At 38.9% G+C, this 22,946-nt stretch overlaps 2 protein-coding genes across 3 annotated transcripts in view; both read left to right on the forward strand.

Moving 5' to 3' along the window:
- Positions 1–394: 394 nt before the first annotated feature.
- Positions 395–9,630, forward strand: LOC127453994 (methanethiol oxidase-like). Its single transcript, XM_051720876.1, has 12 exons — positions 395–841; positions 2,148–2,204; positions 5,570–5,682; positions 5,848–6,033; positions 6,431–6,551; positions 6,635–6,817; positions 6,906–7,091; positions 7,198–7,272; positions 8,077–8,198; positions 8,308–8,400; positions 8,688–8,806; positions 9,035–9,630. The coding sequence occupies exons 1-12, from the start codon at positions 838–840 to the stop codon at positions 9,195–9,197; spliced, it is 1,422 nt and encodes a 473-aa protein (XP_051576836.1). The 5' UTR covers positions 395–837; the 3' UTR covers positions 9,198–9,630.
- A 645-nt stretch (positions 9,631–10,275) lies between these two features.
- Positions 10,276–22,946, forward strand: part of LOC127453986 (phosphatidylinositol 4-kinase beta-like) — a 34,271-nt gene continuing 21,600 nt past the window's right edge. For both annotated transcript variants that reach the window (XM_051720860.1, XM_051720861.1), the window contains exons 1-2: positions 10,276–10,433; positions 15,043–16,079. In XM_051720860.1, coding sequence (XP_051576820.1) covers positions 15,048–16,079 — 1,032 coding nt within the window. In that variant the 5' untranslated portion in view covers positions 10,276–10,433; positions 15,043–15,047. The remainder of the gene's footprint in view (positions 10,434–15,042; positions 16,080–22,946) is intronic.

Below are 22,946 nucleotides of genomic sequence, written 5' to 3' on the forward strand. Positions count from 1 at the left end.
CTGCCTAAAATCCCATTTTTCACAGAATGATAGAATTTTTTAATTTTGGGTTGTGTTTGTGTTTTTGCATTCTATAACAATTTCTTATTAATAAAAAGAAACTAAGTAAACTCGGCTTGTGTATAAAGACTACATTTCTATTTCCCCCCACACTCCTCTGATGTTTTAAAGTGGTCAGGATGTTAAGTTTTTATGGTTTCCCATACTGCCATAGAACACCTGCAGTGCAACATCTGAATGCTGGAGAGCTTTAAATGTCATTTTAATTAGTTCTAACATTTTGTCTTCTGCTACTAGTTTTGTACCCCAGTTTGTGGAGCATGCGCATTGCTTGAACGTTATGTAATACTATACAGATAACAGTTTTTCTCATGAAAAGCACAGATTTGTGACTAGTCAGATTCTTACAGGGCAGGCAGGAGTGGTAGATTTAACCTTCACGCATTATAACACAAATAAAAACTACGATTTGTTTTTGGCGGGAAAGTACATTGTATAGCAGTTGCACAGTGACTTCCGCCTTCCGCCGAGACCGCAAACTGCAACACCTAATTCAGTGGCTTTACCCTAAACGGGCTATATTTCCTGTTTCTGCAAATGCATGTTTCTAGACCGGTTGTTTACCTGAGACCGATGTGTTATATGATCTACCCTTTATTCTGCATTTAAATCCCTGGGTGTGGTTTTCAAGGATCAACTCGCAGTGGTGCTTCAGGCACAGTATTTCTTCACTGAAAGAGTTAATGCAGCTCAACGAGATAAAATACTCATGCACGAGACGCATATTCGGTCAGTCAGCTCAACGTTCACTGAGTTTCCGACTTGGAGTTCACCAGCATGGGTAAGTGTCATTTCTCATACATTTTTTTTTTTCTTTATTTCTGCTCGTCCTTATTTTCGAACATTTCAGTGTTTTCCGTTTTACATTTTAAATAGTTGAAGTGAAAACACCATATTCTTTTAATTTGACATTCATTCATACCTGTCAAAATAATATATGTAGCATTCGTGGAAGTTGGACTTCGTGTACTAAAATCGTTAGTACATTTTTCAGACAGTGTGCAAATAATTTGCATTGAATAATTTTAAAAGATGGGGTAAAATCTGCCATGGAAATTTTTTACCCCTTCTCTAATTTGATGCATAATGTATTTATGCATTAAAAAATTTTTTTAAAAAAAATGATTGTACTGTATGCCATATAAAACACTTTCCCCCAGTTTCATTGCTTGATTTACAGTTTAAGCAAATGTGTGTGGTTATTGCAGTTTTTATTCCAAACATTATAATATACTTATAATGTATTATAAATTATATCATTATATAATTAATAATTTTAATGATAAATTATATACTGTTTCTTAAAAATTCTAATGGGTTAGTGAGAATATACAATAAAGAAATAATAATAATGGAAAAAAATGAAATAAGAAATAAAAGGGCAGTTTGCTTGGGCTTATTATAGACCTTTAACATGCATTCACAATGCAGACTTCACAAGAATGTATAAGAGCAATAAAGATGTTTAGAAAAGTAAGCCATAAGTTTATATGATCCTCAGAATTCTTACTTCTGCCTTGCATGTCTCAATACACAACACTTTAAGATTTGGAGATGGTTGATCAGTGGAGGACTGACCTGACCGTAACCCATAAACATTTGTCTGGTTTTCAAGGGAAGGATGTTTTACAAGACTTGGCAAGACACAGTGTCTCTTTGATTGTTGTGACATTGCACATATGTGGGAGTTTGTGTGCATTTGTTTTAAATATTTACAGGACAGAGTAAGAATGTATTATCTAGTTATGTTCAAAAGTTCACTTGGTGTGGCATCACTGCCTCCTTATGAAATAACAGACTATAAGTCATTTGGGGCTAAAAGTCATATGTTGGCACAATATGTAGGTCAAGAGAATGATTCCACTAAATAATAACATTTTTAGTTATTAAGAAACTCTATAACAAATAAAATTGGTTTCATGACATCATTCCCGGTTTACATTTGAAATGAGTAGAGTATTATTATTGTTTATTTATGTTAGTAAGAGATTCAATACAAGACTTAGAGTCTGGCCTGCTTCAGTTATAGATTGACATTGTACACATTGTAATATTTGAGATATCTGACATTTGCTGTCTGCTTGCAGCTTCAACTTGCTCCGGATGTGGACCTGGATATAAAAGCCCTCTGGACGCCATGAAAGGTTAGTTGCTTTATAAGAATGCTTATTACTTTAAGCTGAAGTATGTCATTTCTGCGCCACCAGACGGAATTGGCAAAATAAACAGTGTTTTCTAAACAGCTTTCCGAATATGCCCCCATGGGGACTCGGGATAGAATAGGTCCACAGCACCCCCTTGCTGATCGTAAGAGGCAACAAATGGGGTGACTTCTTTGCCATAGGTTGCAACCCATGACTGTGGAGAAAGAGGTCCTGGCACTTGAGGAATGTGGGTTGCTGCGGCTCCTTCAGGTCCAACACAGTGCTTTGGCTCTGACTTCACATAGACGGGAGGTTGGAAGGACCCGGTCCAATAAAGCAGCTAGTCAAGACTTGCCCTAAAGTGCGTTGGCTGAGGGTCAATTGAGGAATATGAACTTTGTTCCTTTTGCTCGAGTATATTACCCCTGTATCCTTGGTGCATATCCGGAGGATACCCGCGGCTCTGTGTATCGCCTTGTTGGACTTCGAGGTGGGTGGGGAGCGGGAGTAATGAAACAAAATAACACAAACATGGCTAACCAAAAAAACCCTAAACGACTAAAGTTGGAACAGAATGTGGATGATGACTCTGATACTTGTTGCATGTTCTCCCAAAAAAGTGAAAATTGGCAGAGATTAATTCTTTTAGAATCTGTATTACCTGACATGCCTCTGACTAAGCTGTCCCCTTTTGCAATACAAAAAGGTATCTCTGGTATAGCAGGGACAGTTAAAGATGTGAAAAAAACTACAGTCTGGACAGATACTGGTGGAATGTTCCCAAAAAATTCACGCAGGTAATCTAATGCATGCTAATACACTGGCCAATGTTCCTATAAAAGCCTTGTATCATCCATCTGTAAACAGCAGTAAAGGAGTTATCCATACCAGAGAGCTACAAGATATGGATGAGGCTGACATAGCATCGGAATTGAATCAACAAGGTGTAACAAATGTTAAAAGAAATAATTGATTAAAACAGGAACTTACATGGTGACATTCAACAAACCACAACCACCAGAAAGGATCCAGTTAGGATATCTGAGTGTACCTGTCAAATCTTCATTCCAAACCCCCTAAGATGTTTTAATTGTCAAAAATTTGGCCATGGCTCTGCAGGATGAAAATACAAGTCAGTATGCTGTAATTGTGGAGAGGAAGGACATGAATCAGGCTGTACAAGATCAGCAAAATGCAGCAACTGTGCAGCTGATCACTCAGCCTCATCAAAAGTCTGTCCAGTTTGGATCAAAGAGAAGGAAATCCAGAGAGTAAAATGTACGGAGAGAGTGAGCTACGTTGAAGCATACAGAGTGGTTGAGGAGTCTCCTGCCTTTAATATATGGAAATCTTATGCCTCTGTGGTAAAACCAATCACAAGCACTGCTGAATGCCAGACAGACTTGACCTGGGTAAATAATGACAAACCACAATAAACAAAGATTCTATCTCAGCTAAAAAGAAGACTCAAAGCACCAAAGCCAGATTACATTAAGTCAGACCCAAGTCACTGAAGAAGTCTGTCAGCTGAACACAACTAATCTTCAAGAAGGGAAAAAAGACACATAGTATAAGAACACAATTACCAAAAGTTAATCAAGAAAAAAGATGTCAAAAGACTGAAATTTCAAAGGATATTGAAATGAAAGAGAACATAACTTCTCATAGTCGTAGCTTATCTCCTAAATGCAGAAGTAAAGGGCATGTACCAGTTTTGCCTACTTGAGAATGAATAATCACATTATTCAGTGGAACTGCCGAGAGATTAAAGTAAACTTTGCTGAACTGCTGCGTTTATCTGCTGTTGTTAATCCCATTGCCTCTTGTCTTCAAGAGACTCACTTGGTACCAAGCAGCCCATTGACCAATGAAGATCTTTCACAAGTTTTCCTTTTGAGCATAGACATGACCAGATTGTTTACACAAGATGCCATATTGGTCATTCCAGACTTACTCATATGATTTTATTGAAAGGGGAAGTGCCACCAACATGTGATTTTTGTCAGACACCATTGTCTATAAACACATTTTACTGGAATGTCCTACTTTTAATGCCACTAGGCAACTTTTTTTACTCGGAAAGTTTTTTAGTGGATGTTTTCAAAAATGTTTTTATCAAATATTGAAATGAAAGATCTTATATAATGTTCATTGTGTATATTACTGTATTATATATTGTGTATATCACCATTCAAAACTACCCTGATCTTGCCATGAAAATAGCCAGTGATGCCGACATGGCAATAAATAAATAAACTTTCCGAATATGCCTCTCGTCTCCTGTTGTTCAAAAAGCCAGATTGTCCTGCCCCCAACTCATGCGATCAGTTGTGTAATGTTGTTGGGTGGGGTCTAACAGAAGAATTTTTATAGTGCCACAGAGATTCAATGTTTACAGTTTTTGAGAAAATTAACCTCTGAATGACTTACTTATTGTTGTCTCTCCATATTAAGCTGGGATAAAATAAATTATTTTAACTCTGAAAAAAGTTAAATACTTAAGCTTTAAATAAAGAAGGTGGAAGTAGCATGTTAACATTTTGTGTTGGTAATACAAAAATTGCAAGGTAGAAGTGACCTTTGATCTGAAGATTCGCTGAGACACAGTATCACCATTGTGTAACATCTTGCAGCTCCTCATCCCCACCACCAGAGTTCCCCCTCACCTGAGGATTGGAACTGTTTCTCATTCATTCATTAAACACACCAGTTTCAATCTTCATACTGCATGCTGAAATAAAAAGCACACATGGGACTCTAATTGCACATCTAAGAGATCTTTGATCATCATGGTCTCATCTTTATCTTTTTGGATACTGTTTCAGAGTGGCTTTGGACTGTTGAACAGCAGGGTAAAAAATATCAGATTATTTATTTAGCCAACCAGAAGACTTTCTGCCTGTCAATCACTGTGTGCATTCACAGAGAAGGATATAGCTGCAGGCAGAGCTCCAAGGGGGTGGGAGCTCCAAACCACCAGCAAAGATATTGGGAGCCCCTAACCTAACTCTTTCCCTAACCCTAACTGTGAGTGGAAGTGACGGCCCCTTTTGGAGTAACCCCGCCCTCTTTTGGATATTCCACCCCTATTTGAAGATCTCCTGCCTGCAGCTATACTTACTTGCATTAACAGGGCAGCCTATATATGCTTGTTTTAGTGTCAGTAACGGTCTCAAGTGTGTCTTTGTAGTGCTGAGTTTTGGAAAGAGGGGACGTGGCTAATTCAACTGCTGGTCTGGTTAAAGTTCCAGAATGGCAAAAATCGCTTACAGCACCTTTAAAGATATGATACAACATATACTGGGCTTTTTATATTCTTGATTATTTTAAGTTGCTTTGAATAAAAGCCCTCAATTTTGCAACAGGTCCTCGAGAAGAGATTGTCTACCTGCCATGCATTTATCGCAACACAGACATTGAGAAACCTGACTACCTTGCAACTGTTGATGTTAATCCACAGTCTCCCAATTTTTGCAAGGTAAAAACATATATGATGCATATAATTGAAAATCTACCCTGTATCCCTGATGCTTTTCTTGAGTCTCTGCTGTTCTTTTGCACCATTGAGGTATCTTTCAATGGCATATTCCAGAGCAGTACTGCTCTAATGCTGGCATAATGCTTTTGTATTGGTTATATCTAGGTGATTCACAGGTTACCCATGCCCAATTTGAAGGATGAGCTACACCATTCTGGTTGGAATGCCTGTAGCAGTTGCTATGGCGACGCCTCCAAAAAACGCAACCGTCTCATTCTGCCTTCCCTGATCTCCTCTCGTATCTACATCGTTGATGTCGGGACAGATCCTCTGGCCCCACGGCTTCACAAGGTTCACACTACATTTTGTGTTGCATTCACTTCCATTCATACACATGCAAATGGGTATGCAAGCATATGTGTAGAATGTTCGCTTCATACTAACGATCAAGTTTTGTGAACCCTGATTTGAGGATTTGTATAGCAAAAAAACTGACAGAGGATCTAAATGTCACAGATTGACCTATTGGATGAAATTCAAACATGTAGCTAACATGTAGTGCTTTTTGAATTTCTTGAAAAGGCTTTGAGTGTCACATCATATACTGTTGCCCATATTTGTTGGGGTCCAAAGTAGTTCTGCATGCAATCTAATGTGAACCCCCCTTAATTCATGATTATTGACTCAGGGAATGTTTTGTTCTTGCCAAACCCACACATTTTTTTCATTAATGTTTTTCCACTCCCAGACAGTGGAGCCCACAGATCTGTTCTGGAAATGTGGCCTGGCCAACCCCCACACTTCCCATTGCCTTGGCAGTGGCCAAATCATGATCAGTGCCATGGGTGATCCCTCGGGTAATGGCAAAGGTAAGATGCTGTGTTCCCTTTCATTGTATTGTTAATACAAATGATAAATGCCTACATCTCCACTCATTTTTGCTTGTTTTAAGGTGGTTTTGTGTTGTTGGATGGGAAGACTTTCGAAGTTATTGGTAACTGGGAGCAGCCAGGTGAAGCAGCACCCTTTGGTTATGACTTCTGGTACCAGCCTCTCCATAACGTCATGATAAGCACTGAGTGGGGAGCACCCAAATCATTGGGACATGGCTTTAACCCTACAGATGTCAAAGCTGGTATGTGTACATTCAAAAGTGCTTCTGAGAAATTTACTTGTGATGTGCTGAAGGTTGTTGATTTGATCATTTTTGATCATGTTTGTAGGTCACTACGGACAGCGCCTCCATGTGTGGGACTGGACCACCCATAGGCGAATCCAAACTCTGGATCTGGGAGAAGAGGGTGCAATCCCTCTAGAGATCCGATTCTTGCATGACCCTGCTGCAGCTGAGGGCTTTGTGGGCTGTGCACTTCAGGGCACAGTCTTTCGCTTCTACAAGACAACGGCAAGTACATACAAAAGCCAGCCAATGTCAAAATCTACCCTTAATGATACTGCATTGTTTTGCCAATACTGTAAATGTTTTTAGGTTTAAATTCTGTGTGTCACAGAAAGGGGACTGGGCGGCAGAGCGAGTCATCAAAGTTCCAAGCAAAAAGGTGGAAGGTTGGGCTCTTCCTGAGATGCCAAGTGAGTGGTTCTTGCATTAAAAAATGCTAGATGCAGCGCAACAAATAGAGATGCAACAGAATGCAGGTGTCTCGAAACGTGTTTTCAAAATAGAATCTTCAAAAATTGATACGACATCTTTAAAATATGGCAAGAGGCCGAGACATGGCACAACGGTCAAAAATGTCTTTTTTTAATGCATGAATACATAGCCAGTTTTTTTTTTTTTAAATCACAAAAACGTGTTCTGTGTGAATGGCCCCTTAGACATGCATTATAGTGAAGATGGCCAACAAAAAGTGAGATTTTTACATTTTACAGAGATTTTTACTAGGGCTGTCAATCGATTAAAATTTTAATCAAATTAATTACATAACGTGCCAGTTAATTTATCGAATTAATCGCAATAATCACATATCAATAATTAATTATAAACATAATATAATATATAAAATAAAAATTTAATTCAAGTACATGACATCATGTACATGTATATTGTGGCAACTAGAAATGCACCGATACCAATTTTTGAAGAATGATCCAAGTACCTAGTTTTAGGTATTGGCCAAGACCAAGTACCGATAAGAGTAGTTACTTAGAAACATACTAGCACACCTCTTCTGAACAAGTCACACGATTAGTATCATTCATGTCTGTAGCACAAATGATATGAGACGAGTTACTCACTGATGTTAAATTCAAAGGAACAAACCCCTAACGCTAAAATAATAATAGTGATGCCTTAGCAAGCATTCTTAACATTGTTAGACACTCATTTAAAATGGATTTATATTCACCCCTTTGTTGAAATATCCTTTGCTATAGGTCTCATTACAGATATCTTGATCTCACTGGATGATCGCTTCCTGTACTTCAGTAACTGGTTACATGGAGACATTCGACAGTATGACATCACTGATAAGAGGAATCCTCGCATGGTGGGTCAGGTAAGGATAGGGAGAATGAAGATACTTTGGTCTACATTTATAAAGTCTAAAGCAAGTAGTGTGTAAACAGTGAAATTTATGTTTAATTTTATGAAATCACATTTTTAAGGTGTTCCTTGGGGGCAGCATTTTGAAAGATGGACTTGTTAAAGTACTGGAGGACAAAGAATTGAATAGCCAGCCAGCTCCCCGGATAGTGAAGGTACCTTTCCATTTCTAACTACAGATCACGTCACCTTGTTTAAAGAACAATGGTGACCATGTTATTTTCTTATTGTTCATAATAAAACTGATTGTGCTAAGTGTTTATATTTGAATCAACAGTGTACACAGGGGAAAACTGCATAAGGCGTTTTCCTTTAACATTGTAAGTAACTGAATTACAGATGATCCAACTAATTGTCCTCCAGATCATCAGGTCATACAGACCTAAACAGGGCAATTAGAGCACATCATTTGCTTGAGGTTAATCGTTCTTTTCCACATCAGGGAAAAAGAGTACAGGGAGGCCCTCAGATGCTACAGCTGAGCTTGGATGGAAAAAGACTCTACGTCACCAACTCTTTATACAGTGCATGGGACAAGCAGTTCTACCCTGACCTTGTGAAGTGAGAATTTTTTTTATTAAAAGCTGAGGTGTCAATTAAAAGTTTTAAAATGTGTTAAAATATTGTCTCCTATCCCAGCTCAATATGTAGAGACAACTGCAAGTAAGTCATTTGCAGTTTTGTAATTCTGTTTGGTGACACTAGTTTGAGTTTTTTATATATTTGAAAAGTTACCTCCACTGATTTATTTTTTACATGCTATCAACATGGCTTTTACTCTCGCTTTAGGGAGGGTTCAGTAATGATGCAGATTGACGTGGACACAGATAAAGGTGGCCTAAAGCTCAACGAGGAATTCCTTGTGGATTTTGGAGCAGAGCCAGAAGGTCCTGCCCTGGCCCATGAGCTCAGATATCCTGGTGGAGACTGTACCTCTGATATCTGGTTATAAAACCGAGGCTAAGCCATCATGTTCTTAGGAGCTCAGTTATTCTCATGTTATTCTCATGTAGTGATACGATTTAGCTCATCATGACTATTGTACGAATGGACCATATGCTAAAAGGGATAGTTCACGCAGTATTAAAATTCTGTCATCAGTTATTCACCCTCATGTTGTTCCAAACCCATAAGCCTTTCACAAAAGGATATGTTGGGCAGAATGTGAAGGAGTGACAGGCTCAGTCACCATTCACTTTCATTGCTTCTTTTTTTCTATACAATAAAAGCAAATGGTGACTGAGGCTAACATTCTGCCTAACATCTCCGTTTGTGTTCCACGGTAGAAAGAATATCATACAGGTTTGGAACCCAATTAGCTACTTCAAGAGTGAATTATGTGTATTATGTGAGTCACAACTATTAAAGCTAATTTGTATTGTGTACGTTTTTTGTATTTTTTTGTAATAAATATTTTTTAGCCCAGTGAACTCCCAAAGGCTTTATTTGTTGTTTAAGGGCTTTCCAGATCATTAGATTTGCAAAGTAGATTTTTAAAAATGTGATACAAGTGCACAGAGAAGGCATTCTTAATGTGTACTATTAAGAATGTTTTTTTTTTTTTTTTTGTTACATTTTTATTTTCAGTGCTTTTGAAAAAAACAAACAAACAAAAAAAACAACATTTGCATAATGTTTGTAGCAAAGAAAATTTGGGAATTTATTAAGGTTATGAACACTTTTGCAAGGCATATTTTCCCCACCACGCTACAGGGAATTGTAAGGGTTTTTCAGGCAGTTATGCCTTTACATTTGTTGCATTCACTCCAGTATATGAATCAGTTCTGTATGTTTCCTCTTATTTATTTTTTATTTATTTAAAAATCAATCTTCACTGTACACAACAACTATGTATAGCAATTACCTATAATGCCTTGAATTTACATTAATTGTAAATGTTGTACGTGTGAAGAATTTCCATGTTTCCATTGATCATGGTATAAATATTGGGGAGGTTGTACTTGCTTCTTTAGATTAACCCTGGAATCTACGCCCCTGTATCTAGGCAGGCAGCTGATTAGGTTGTGAGCTTCAGCCTGTGAGGGTTTGTGTTGGGCAACCCTCAGCGTGTCATCTCTTCACTCACTTTAGCGAACCGGCTAGTCAGTAAGAGAAGCGCAGCTCTCAAATGGGGCACTTAAAACACAGATAAACCGACTGATTACCCCCTCACCCGTGTTATTTCGAGGTAAGATAGCGATCACTACTATATGCTTTTATTTGGGTCAGTTTAATAGTAGAAAAACGATACAAGTAGAGACGTTGCGTTAGCTGGTTGGCTAAGCGTTTAGCATCCGTTTGTGTTTTTATGAGGCTTATCCTCTCTGGCCTTCCCAACAGCCAAATATTGAATAATAACTGGTATGTATGTGTGTGTGTGTGTGTATAAACCATCTTTCAGAAAAAGATGTAATTGAGTCGTACAAGAGAGAAAAGTAGTCGACGGGTCTCAGCTAAATAAGCTCGTATGCTAACTGAGTGCAAAAGTCATCTGGCTAAAAGATTGTTTACTTAATAACCTAGAAAGTCAAATAAACTAAGGAATATTGTGGTTAATAAGACCTACTAGGTGGTTTGACAGTCATAACAGTGCATCTGTTCAGTCGTATAGTCTAGGTGTATGTAGACTTGAAACTGTGAAACATTAAAGGTTAATTAAATTAGACACAATTAAACAGTTTTTATTTATATTGTTTTTAATCAGCTTGATCAACAAGCCCACGATTCTTGATCGAGCCATCTGACGTAGTAAGCCATCGATGCTTTACATCAGTGCAAATTATAGCTGTCAAAGTTTTAGACTTGGCTTTAAAATACAGGATAATGGATTGGATTTCATGGTGATTTATTTGTTTATCCTGTGTCAGTATCTTGTAGTCTAATTGCTTGGGGGTTTCTTTGATTATAGTTGGTTAATAATGGTTTTGGATGGTGGACTTTGCTTAGTGTTGTGGGTGTTGACAGCACCAGGGACTCTTGAGATTTTATGAGGAAGTTCATGATCCACATGGTTTGTGTTTCAGACTGTGCTGCTCTCACATTTCAGGTCAAATAATGATTGAATTAGCTCTTTCCATTGCAATTGGAGAAGCTTGTGAAGTTCTGTCAAAAGTTTTAGTATTAGCACAATAGAAATAGGCCTGGCTCACAAGCAAGATTTGGTCGTTTTAATGGACGTCTGATTGTGAGGTTGAGGTTATGTAGTAAGTACGTGGCTAATTAACTGTTTAGTTATCGGATTAGCTATGTAGTTAGTAGGGCCACATTTTTCCATTGAGTAGGATTTAACATGAAGTACCTGGCAAGATAGCACAACTCACAAACTGTCAGCTCAGAGTAAACAAACTGCACAAGTTTGAGTCACCCTATCACACTTGCGGAGAAAGCTGGCATCTATATTCAGTCGACACCAGTTGACGTGCTGCTTGAATCCCATTGTTTACAGAAATTGTTTCCTTTTGAGTTGTTTTAGTTTGTACTGTGTATCTTTTGATTTCAGTGCTGCCTTCAAGATCTAAGAGCAACCACTTGCTGTTTTCAATCTGTGTAGACAGAAAGTCTTAGATGTTACATTGCTAGAGTAATTTAAAGGGATATTTCACCCCAAAATGAACATTCTCTCATTTACTCACCCTCATGCCATCTCAGATGTTTATGACTTACTTTCTTCTGCAGAACACAAACAAAGATTTTTAGAAGAATATCTCAGCTCTGTGGGTCCACACAATGAATGTGAATGGTAGCCAGGCCTTTGAAGCTCCAAAAAGCAGATCAAGTCAGCATAAACATAATCTGTGAGACTCCAGTGGTTTAATCAATAGCCATGTTTACATGCAACTAAATAATCAGTTTATAATCCGACTGATAGCTCACGGTTATGGCATTCTGTGTTTCATTGCGTGTATGCGACTTCATTCACCTCCTGATGTCATAACCATAATTTCGAAGGCATTTATTTTTGCCATAGTGACTGTCGATGGTACGTGACAGATTAGGAAAGTAAATGTTAGAATATGTTTTACAAGAGATGATGCAAGGTGAACACCGTAAATAGCCTAAACATCCTCCTCAAAACTCATGTTAAATTACACATGGTTATAGGTTATAAACTATAATAATAATATCTAGGTTTTAGACATAGGCTATTTATATTGTAATCGTACAAGAGTAAAACCTTTGTCCTGACAGTTATTTAACATTGCAAGCATCCCTTCTCTTGCTGTTTTAAATATCTTATCCTTTTTTTCTTTTTCTTGAATGATTAAATGTTTTTAAGCTGTTGCTTAAAGTCCCAATTATTTTGTTTCCATTCCACATCTGTAAGCTTCTAATACTTTGTTTGCCGAGTAGAGTGTGTAACATAAGAAGAAAGCTTTTCCAGCATATTTTTAGATATCTCAACAAAGCATAAACGTCAGTTACGAACTTCGGTGCCATTCTCACTTTCTCAGCCTTTCTCTGCTTCTTCAGAATGCAACGACTGACGCTCATCGCATGTGCAGGAGTTTTGTTCGGAATACATGTAATACACCTGTAAAATAAGTGTATCGGATTGCAAAGTTTATGGGACATATAAACAGTACATTCGGAATCTGTAATCGGATTGAATTTATTCTGATTGACGAAAATTAGTGCATGTAAACATAGCCAATGTAAACATAGCCAACATGATCCTGTTGGTTTTGGATGAGAACTCCTTTTTCACTGTACACCTTGACAGCAGTCTCCTTGGCGATCATGATTTCAAGATCAATTACACTTCCTATAGCGCTATCAAGAACAAGGAAGTGTAATCGAGAATAAAATCATGTTCATGCTTAGAGAATGCAATGGCAAGATATACAGAGAAAGTGGGGTTATATTTTGGTCTGTTCTCACCCAAAACCAAGAAGACATTGATTAAACCACTGGAGTCTGACAGATTATGTTTATGCTGACTTTATCTGCTTTTTGAAGCTTCAAAGGCCTGATCACAATTCACTTGCATTGTATGGACCTATAGAGCTGAGATCTACTTCTAAAAATCTTTGTGTTCAGCAGAAGAAAGTCATACACATCTGAGATGGCATAAGAGTGAATAAATTATGATTTTATCAGATTTTATTTTATCTCTGCAACTTAATTGATTTTCGATTGTTAACTTGTGGACATTTTATTGCTACCCTCCTGAAAGGGCTTTTCATAGCTGTTAACAAACTCAAAGGAAAACCAGGGGCACAACTTGAAGGGATGCACTGATACTTGAATTATCAGTATCGGTCGATCCCGATCTGATTCCAGTCTTGCTTTTTTTTCTTAATAAGTTTAGAATTTCCCAAGTCCCATGTTATGCACCCAGTCTTCTTTATTATTATTATTATTATTGGGATTTTGGTTGAAAAATTGGATTTTATTAATTTTAGACGCTGGCTAATCTTTAACATCAATCTGTACTCCATACCCCATAATGACAAAGCAAAAAACAGATTTTTGATAACTTTGCAAATTTACTAAAAAATAAAAAACTGAAATATCACATTGACATATTCAGACACTTGAAATTTAGCTCGGGTGTATCCCATTTCTCTGGATCATCTTTGAGATGTTTCTACACTTTGATTGGTGTCCGCCGGTGGCAATTTAAATTGGTTGAACATGATTTGGAAAGGCACACACCTGTCTATATAAGGTCTCATAGCTGAAAATGCATATCAGAGCAAAAACCAAGCCATGAGGTCAAAGGAACTGACTGCAGAGCTCAGAGACGGGATTGTGTCGAGGCACAGATCTAGGGAAGGCTACAAAAACACTTTGGCTGCATTGAAGGTTCCCAAGAGCACAGTGGCCTCCATAATTCTTAAATGGAAGAAGTTTGGAACAACCAGGACTCTTCCTAGAGCTGGCTGCCCAGCCAAACTGAGCAGCTGGGGGAGAAGGGCCTTGGTAAGAGAGGTGACCAAGGACCGGATGGTCACTCTGGTTGAGCTCCAGAGATCATGTGTGGAGATGGGAGAAACTTGCAGAAGGACAACCATCACTGCAACACTCCACCAATCTGGGCTTTATGGCACAGTGGCCAGACGGAAGCCTCTCTTCAGTGCAAAACACATAAAAAAGCACCTAAAGGACTCTCAGACTGTGAGAAACAAGATTCTCTGGTCTGATGAAATTAAGATTGAACTGTGAAAACAGCACCGCTCATTTACTGAAGGGCACTGCACATGCAGACTATATATTTATTTATTAAACACAGCCTTTTAAGATTTGCAAAGCTATCCTATGTATAAGAGACATTAAAATGCACTAGTCATATGGAATATGTTAATGGTGCTTTTATCATTCTTTGTGCCATTTTTTGGAGCTTGACGGTAACAACCATGATTAACACATGGTATTGGGTTTTGATCGGGCTCGTTGGGCCCATACCCGATCCAGTTAAAAACTTCAGTATCGGAGCCAATACCTATCCAGCTTTATTGAACTACGTCTCTTTAAGACAGCATGAATTGTTTCATTTAAAGCACTAAGGGTTTTAAAAAAAAAAATTGTGGAATGGTAGACACTGTTGCTTCACTTGATGTGGTATTGGCCTGCTGGTGTTGGTGAGGTAATCTGCTTGAGGCGGATCGGTGTTGTTTTGCGTAGCTGTGGATCAACGGGACAATGTTACCCTGAGGAAGTGATCGCCTTGGCCCTCACTAAAGGCTGTTTATCTTGAAAATATTAATGTTACTGTGAGGTTTAATTTTATATCTGAATGGCTGTTGACAAGTATTTTATATCAAGCTTGTTGATTTTGTGTTTTGTCTTTCTTGCAGTGGCCATGGGTGACACAGAGCTGGAGCTCTCCCCCGCCCGGCTTGAGGAGCTACAGAAGAGCCCGTCAGCCTCATCCACCTCCACCACCTCCTCTCTTTCCCTGCCCTCTTCTCCCTCCTCTGGCCCTCGTCCCCTCACCAGCTCCAGCCCGAGCACCAGCGATGGCCTGCCCACTTCCAGTCCTCCTCTGGATGTCATATCTGAGGGAGTGGGTGAACTCAGCCTGGTAATTGACACCGAGGTGGCAAAGAAAGCCTGCCATGAGGTGCTGCAGAAGGTAAAGCTCCTGAAGGGTGATGGAGAAGTTTCTTCATCCAGCACAGAGCCCAGTCTGGTGAACGGTACTGTGCATCCTGAGCCCACAGATGCAGGAAGTGGTGGAGGAAAGCCTTCTAAGATCAGCGAGGAGGAGGCAGAGCCTGTGAAGAGCGTACGGCGCCGTCAGAAGAACAACTCCTCCAAGCAGTCCTGGCTCCTGCGGCTCTTCGAGTCCAAGCTATTCGATATCTCCATGGCGATCTCTTATCTTTACAACTCCAAGGAGCCCGGCGTGCAAGCCTACATTGGCAATCGACTCTTCAGCTTCCGTAACGAAGAAGTGGACTTTTACTTGCCCCAGTTACTCATTATGTACATCCACATGGACGAGGACGTGGGCGATGCCATCAAACCCTATGTTGTGCACCGCTGCCGGCAGAGCATCAGTTTCTCTCTGCAGTGTGCCTGGCTGCTGGGGGCCTACTCATCTGACATGCACATCTCCACGCAGCGCCACTCCCGTGGTACCAAGCTGCGCAAACTCATCCTGTCCGACGAGCTCAAGCCCGCCAGCCAGCGCATTCGCAGGGAGGTGCCGCAGCCTCCCCCTTCCTGCCCCCCTCCCTTCCATCACGGTCAGGGCACGAGCGAACACAGCCTCTCGCCTTCTAAACGCACTCATCAACGCTCCAAATCTGATGCCACTATCAGCATCAGTCTCAGCAGCAACCTGAAGAGAACCGCCAGCAACCCCAAAGTAGAAAGCAGTCAAGATGAGGTGAGATCTCTGAGGTGATGTCATCATGGTTAAATTCTTGCTTACCTACATATTATAATTGACATATCAGCAGGGCTCAACAATAAGGATTTTGTCTGCTGGCCAGTTGTTCAATTGCCCTTCCACCATTTTTACAAAAAATACATCATATATACAATTTTATATTAAATTACATTTACAGTTACATTTTCATTACAAAATAAATAACAACATACAATGTAATTTAGGCTATCCATTTTTTAATTTCCAGTAATGTCTGCAATGTGTAAAGATAATGTAACTCCATGACAGCTATCAATTCCTTCATGCATATTTGCTGACTGGAAATGTATTTTTATAATATTTAACCTATTCTAAGGTCACTTCCACACTAATACATTTTCGGTTGAAAATTCATTGGTTTTGCTACGTTCATCCACACTGGAACTGCATTTTTCTCCACCGAAAACAGACACTTTCTAAAACGCACTCCAGTACTGAAAAATTTAGAAAACACTGACATTAGAAAACTGAAAATGCAAAAACGTATTAGTGTGGACATAGCTTAAGTGATGCTTAAACATTTGAAAAGTCATTCTCTCAGTTTAGATAACATAAGCACCTTTCACACATGCAACCAGTTAAATTACAGGAAAATTGTTGGGTTGCCTTTACTGGTAAATGTACCGCATGTGCTGTTCACACATGCAATGAATTTTTGTCTTTTTCCATTTTGCTAGCACCATTCACGCATCAGCACCAAGTTATGATTTTATCATACATAACGGAATCGCTTACTGTTCCTTTAAGATGTCAGAAAATTTCTTCATCAGCTTGGATCAATTTGTTGACATTTTTCTTACTTACGTGTTACGGCGCAGAGTAATTATGTCATCTCCATCAGAACTTAAGTTCTTAGCGCTTCCGGACCTTGTAGAACTGAAACCGGTAAACTTGTGGCTCTTTTCACACATACCATCAATATGGAAATTTATAGGTAATGAAACTTCTCATTAAGGGAAATTGCCAGAGAACAATTTACCAGTATTTTCAAAAGCGTCGTGTTCACACTTGACCTCAAACCTGAAAATTGCAGTAAAGTTTCTGGAAAAGGCTGTATGTGTGAAAGGGCTGTTGTCATAGTCACATATTTAAATCACAACATTTAAATATATGCCCGGTACATAACAGAAAACTAAATGTTTAAGTGTGCGAACGAAGAACAAACGAAGAGCTAATAAAATGTGTAAAGGAGTCAAAACAGCACCTGGAATTCCTCTGTTGCACACACAAATGAAGATATGCTGCAAGGAGACTGTAGTGGGCAACATAGCTCCTATGATGAGAAGAACCAGGTATGCTTGAGGTCAGTATTAAAGGGAAATTACTTCCTGTTATTGGTCCGTTTAGACATCTTTGGTCCATGCTGCGTTCATATATCAGTCGAACTGCACCAGAGTTCGTTTGGAAGCGGACCGAGACCCACTATTTAGGGGGTCTCGGTCCGCTTGTTTCGTGCGCACCAAGGTTTGGATGGCAGCGTTCACACTTGTTCAAATGAACCACACTAACAGAGCAGTCGCACCAGAGTTCGTTTTAATCTAACCAAACCTGCCAAGTGTGAACACACTCTAAGGGGGCTTTCACACTGGGCACATTTGCTGCGGTCCGATTCCAAGTGCGATTGTTCCCGGTGCCCCCGCAGCTTTGGTCTGGTTTCACACTCACTTGATTCTATCGAACCCCGGTCCATTTGCGTTCATCTTACGTCATCACAAACACGCATGGAGAACACAACGCGACTCATCATACCTTTTGTTTTTTTGTTATTTTGATGCCATTATGCCCAGCAGAGTGAACGACAACTGCGTATATGTGCGTTTCATGGTGTAACTCATCAGATGTCCAGGGGAAGGTGGCTTGCCGCTGCTCGCAAACGACGTTTTTTGAGGAGACAGCTGATTGCAAGGAATTCATTTGCATCTTTGTTTACACTGCACGCTTACTCACACTCGTGTCCAAGGTGAAGTTATCGCCACTGTCATCTCCTATTATACCCTATATTTATAACCTATAATAGTATTTATATATAGTATTTATAAGGTGTATAGATTGATAGATAGATGTCGTCATCGGCTAAAACGCATGTGCAGATTACTTTACTTCCTGAACGAGTGCGCACCCGAGTCCGAGTTGCTTTCACATTCACGCGAATCGCGCTACAGTTCCATTGCAACCGAACTCAGACCACCTCCTACAGGTAGTCTCGGGTTCGGTACTGCAGTACGCTCCCCGGTCCGCATGACAGCTTTCACATTACCAATTTTTCATGCGAACCATGCTGTTTCGAACTAAACTGCCAGTGTGAAAGCACCCTAAGGTATATTGATATTGTAGCACTTGCCCGATAGGCAAGTCGCTCAGTCTGAATGGCAGCTTACACTGGCCCTGGGTCATGAGGACAACCTTATTGTTGAGGACTGCATCTGTTACATGTTTGCTGAATGTTTTGATTCCGTTTATTAGTCTCTGGCCATTGCTTCCACTTCCCACAAATGTTGTTTCTCAGCTTTTTGATGCAAATGACAATGGCAAACTGCTCAGAGATTTGTGTGGTTTCTATGGTTGCACTGGAAAAGGCATGTCGATGTTCAACATTTGCTTTTTTGAGAGTGTGGCTCAGGGAGTGATAGATGGCCAGTATTCAAGCAGTTCTTTAATGACAGGCTGATAAGCTACCATATCACAATATGAGGCAATGATCAAAATATGGTGTCTTGGTGTGTTTGAATTACCACGTGGCTGTCACAAATGGAATTTATAAGCACTGATCCCACTGAAGGCAGAAGCTGACAGGAGGATGAATTTTTGTTTATGCTCTCTGAAAATAACTATTTAATTAATTAATTTTTAATTAATTTTCTTTATTTATCACACATTATACATTTGCACATATACAGTGAAATTCTTCTTTTTTCACATATCCCAGCTAGGCTGGGGTCAGAGTGCAGGGTCAGCCATGATACGGCGCCCCTGGAGCAGATAGGGTCAAGGGCCTTGCTCAAGGGCCCAACAGTGGCATTTTGGCGGTGCTGGGGCTTGAACCTCCGACCTTCTGATCAGTAACCCAGAGCCTTAACCGCTGAGCTACCACTGCCCCCTGCCACTGTTGACTGTTGGCTGTTGGCTGATTTCCAGAAGAATTATGTCTGATCTCTGTAGTTCCTCTGTTACAACATCCCCTTCTCTTTGTGTGCATTTGCACAGTCATGCTAATAATCCTCTGGGCCAAACGTCATGCCAGTAACAAATCACCTCTCACGGTGCTAATAAGTGGCACATTGACCACAGAATGGATCAGAACTACAGACAGATTTGATCTTATTTGTATCACATTTGCCAAACATTATTTATTCTTCCTTTTATTAAAGGGATAGTTTCATAAATGTATTCACACTCATGCTATTCCAAACCCAAATGACTTTCTTTTATCTGTGGAACATAAAAGGAGATGTTAAAAAAGAATGATAGCCTCAGTCACCATTCACTTTCATTGTAAGGTAAAAAGATGTAAATAAATTCTGTATAGCATATCCTGTTGTGTTCCATAGAAGAGGAAAAGTCATGCAGGTTTGGAATGACATGAGGGTGAGTAAATGATGACAGTTTCAATTTTTGGGTGAACTATTCCTTTTAAGAGATTTTACAATAAATTCTTGCAATTTGCCAATGAATGTACCAACTATTTTAGAGTTAGAGAGTATTTATTGACCAATGTGGGGTTGCAGGGTGGCAATATAATTCCACTATATAAATATATAGCCTAATTTAATGATTGAAACAATTGTAAAAAAAAAAAATTTGTGCACAAAATAGCAGAAATTAATTAAAATACTGGTATAATACCGTATAATTTTCATGATTTTCTCTTCTATTAACAGTTCCCAAACAAGCATTTTTTCCACTGATGCGGACGGAATGCTGTACGTACATTTCTTATTTCTTCCACAAAATTACAAAAAAAGCAATAATGGAACCGTTAAGGAACCAGAATTGTTAAATTCCCCTCGATTTTCATTCCTAGTCAAGATATCAGTCTATCATTAATTTGTAGTAACCGCTTACAACTGTCTTTTCACCAGCCTAATTGGAAATGGTTTATAAAGGTTAGTATGGATGGTAACACTTTACAATAAGGATCCATTTGTTAACAATAATTAATGCATTGGGTATGACGAACTAACAATGAACTAGGGATGTAGACGGTTAACCGATTAACCGGCATTAAGAATTTGTTCGACTAATACTATCATATAGATTATCGTATGGAAGGCGCTCTAAAATGCGGTCAATTGTGACTGTCGTCACTTCCAACTAAAAACATGCCTACAGTATAAACTCTCACCCCCAACACTGATTGACAGGTGTCTGTGTAAGGCATTGGAAATGCAAGTGCAAAGGGAATTGTGATGCCATTTGAATTTGGCAGGCTCCATACAGGATGCAGAGGAAGTGAAATAGCAAATGGGGTATTTGCTTTTGCTATTTCGATATGACAAGGTCATAACTCGTAAGACATGGGAAATGCAATGGCAAATGGACTTTGCTTTTCCATTTGAAATTTGGCAGTCATTGTACGATTTGCAATTGCATTTGAATTATGTCACAATTTATGCATCCACAAATAGAAAACGCAATTGCAAATTCAATTTGCAATTTGTTTTGAAAAGTGCCCGGAAAATACTTCCATACTATCAGTTAAAAATTACTCGCAAGGTTAATTAAACAAACAACAAAGAGATAATTTGTTTAACATGTAGGGTATTTTATATACACACAAGCATGCTGTTAACACGCTGTCTTCCTTTCAGTCTGAATGACAAGGAAATATGAAGCATGCTCTGTGGCACCATTTTGTCCGTGAAGACGAAGTGTTTAAATGCGAATTGTAAAATAGGACTTTAAAGTGTAGAAGTAGCACGATTACAATGCGGTACCATTTTGAAAAAAACAGCCATGCATTTCACATATGTGGCAAAGCCACGCATTTCACTTATGTTGCAAGGACGGGAGTACGATGCGCGGAGGACCGTCGGTGCCTTGTGTGTGTGTGTGTGTGTGATATATATATATATATATGTATATATACAGTACTGTGCAAAAGTTTTAGGCACTTGTGAAAAATGTTGCATAGTGAGGATGTCTTCAAAAATAATGACAAATAGTGTTCATTTATCACTTAATGTTATACAAAGTCCAGTAAACATAAAAAAGATAAATCAATATTTGGTGTGACAACCTTTGACTTTAAAACAGCACCAATTCTCCTAGGTACACCTGGACACAGTTTTTCTTGGTTGTTGGCAGATAGGATGTTCCAAGCTTCTTGGAGAATTCACCACAGTTCTTCTGTCTATTTAGGCTGTCTCAATTGCTTCTGTCTCTTTATGTGATCTCAGACTGACTCGATGTTCAGTGGGGGGCTTTGTGGGGGTCATGGCATCTGTTGCAGGGCTCCCTGTTCTTCTATTCTAATCTTTTCTATTTGCAAAAGTAATGTTTGGGAGTCTAACATTTATATTTCCTATTGACACACTAAAGCTGAAGATATAAATAACCATCTTAAGACAAATGCTTTTGTGAAACATCTTATGTGCTTAAGACTTTTGCACAGTACTGTATGTTGATTTTTCTAAACAAAAATTATTAGGATTGCCCAGCAGCACATTTTGGGTAGGCTGACTGTTAAACTGCCCAAAGTTATCACCTCGTAGGTTAATTTGTCATGTAAGTGATCCTTTCAAAATTAGTTTGTTACAAAATATAAGAAGGAAATATACGCTTGTTCATTCAAACTTAATATGCATGCTAAAATGCTAAAATAAAGCTAAATATGCATGTCTGTCATGTGAACCTGTTTTGTTTCAGTCAGTGTAGACCTTTGTTATGCCTGTTTGGTCACTTGTTTAAATTCATGGCTTATCAGTTAACCGGTTAATAACCGGTTAATGCTGGCGATTAACCGGTTAAAAGAATTTGCCAAAATTTGCATCCCTACAGTGAATGAGAGAGAGATTTTTTTTTTATTTTTTTTACAGCATTTATTTATCCTAGTTAATGCTAGTAAATACAAATACAATTGTTTATTGTTAGTTCATAGTGCATTAACTAATGTTAAACAAAACTTTTGATTTTAAAAATGTATTCGTAATAAATGCTGTAAAAATATTGTTCATTGTTAGTTCATGTTAACTAATGTTGTTAACTTAAGTAATATTAACAAATGTAACCTTATTGTAAAGTGTTGGACCGTATGGACTGTATTGACATGACCATTGTATTTGGTGTGTTCCCCAACCATTATAGAGTATCAGTGAATCTGTACAGCAGCATGTTATGTAATATCCTATGGTGGATCAAGTTCTATTGTGATGTGTAACTTGAGAGCTCCTTTCAGATTTGGGATGGGTTATTTTGTTTTTTTTTCCTTCTTTATTTTAACCTCATCACACAGCACACCCTGCCTCTCACACAATACGTGTTCTGTTTTGACATTCAGTCATGTGCAAGTGATGATTCGCCTTCCTCTTTTATGTCACTGCAACATAATTTTCTTCCCCTCCTTCTCCTGAACGTGATCTTGGTGCAGTTTGTGCTGCTATGGCAACAGTGGTGTCGCCATTCACATGGCAGTGAGTTGGGCATTGGTGAATGGAGTAAAGATTAACGATTATGAAATGTGTTGCTCCACACCTCCTTCACACCATTTACAAACTGGAAAAATAGCTTCCTTTGAAAGCTGAAGGTGCTGACGTAGGAATGTCCCTTTATCTTCACCTGTCATAGCCACATTGTGAAGCAGTCTAGGTGTCTAATAATGCATGTTGC

Source organism: Myxocyprinus asiaticus, chromosome 16 (assembly GCF_019703515.2).
Source record: "Myxocyprinus asiaticus isolate MX2 ecotype Aquarium Trade chromosome 16, UBuf_Myxa_2, whole genome shotgun sequence".
NCBI classification, from domain to species: Eukaryota; Metazoa; Chordata; class Actinopteri; order Cypriniformes; family Catostomidae; genus Myxocyprinus; species Myxocyprinus asiaticus.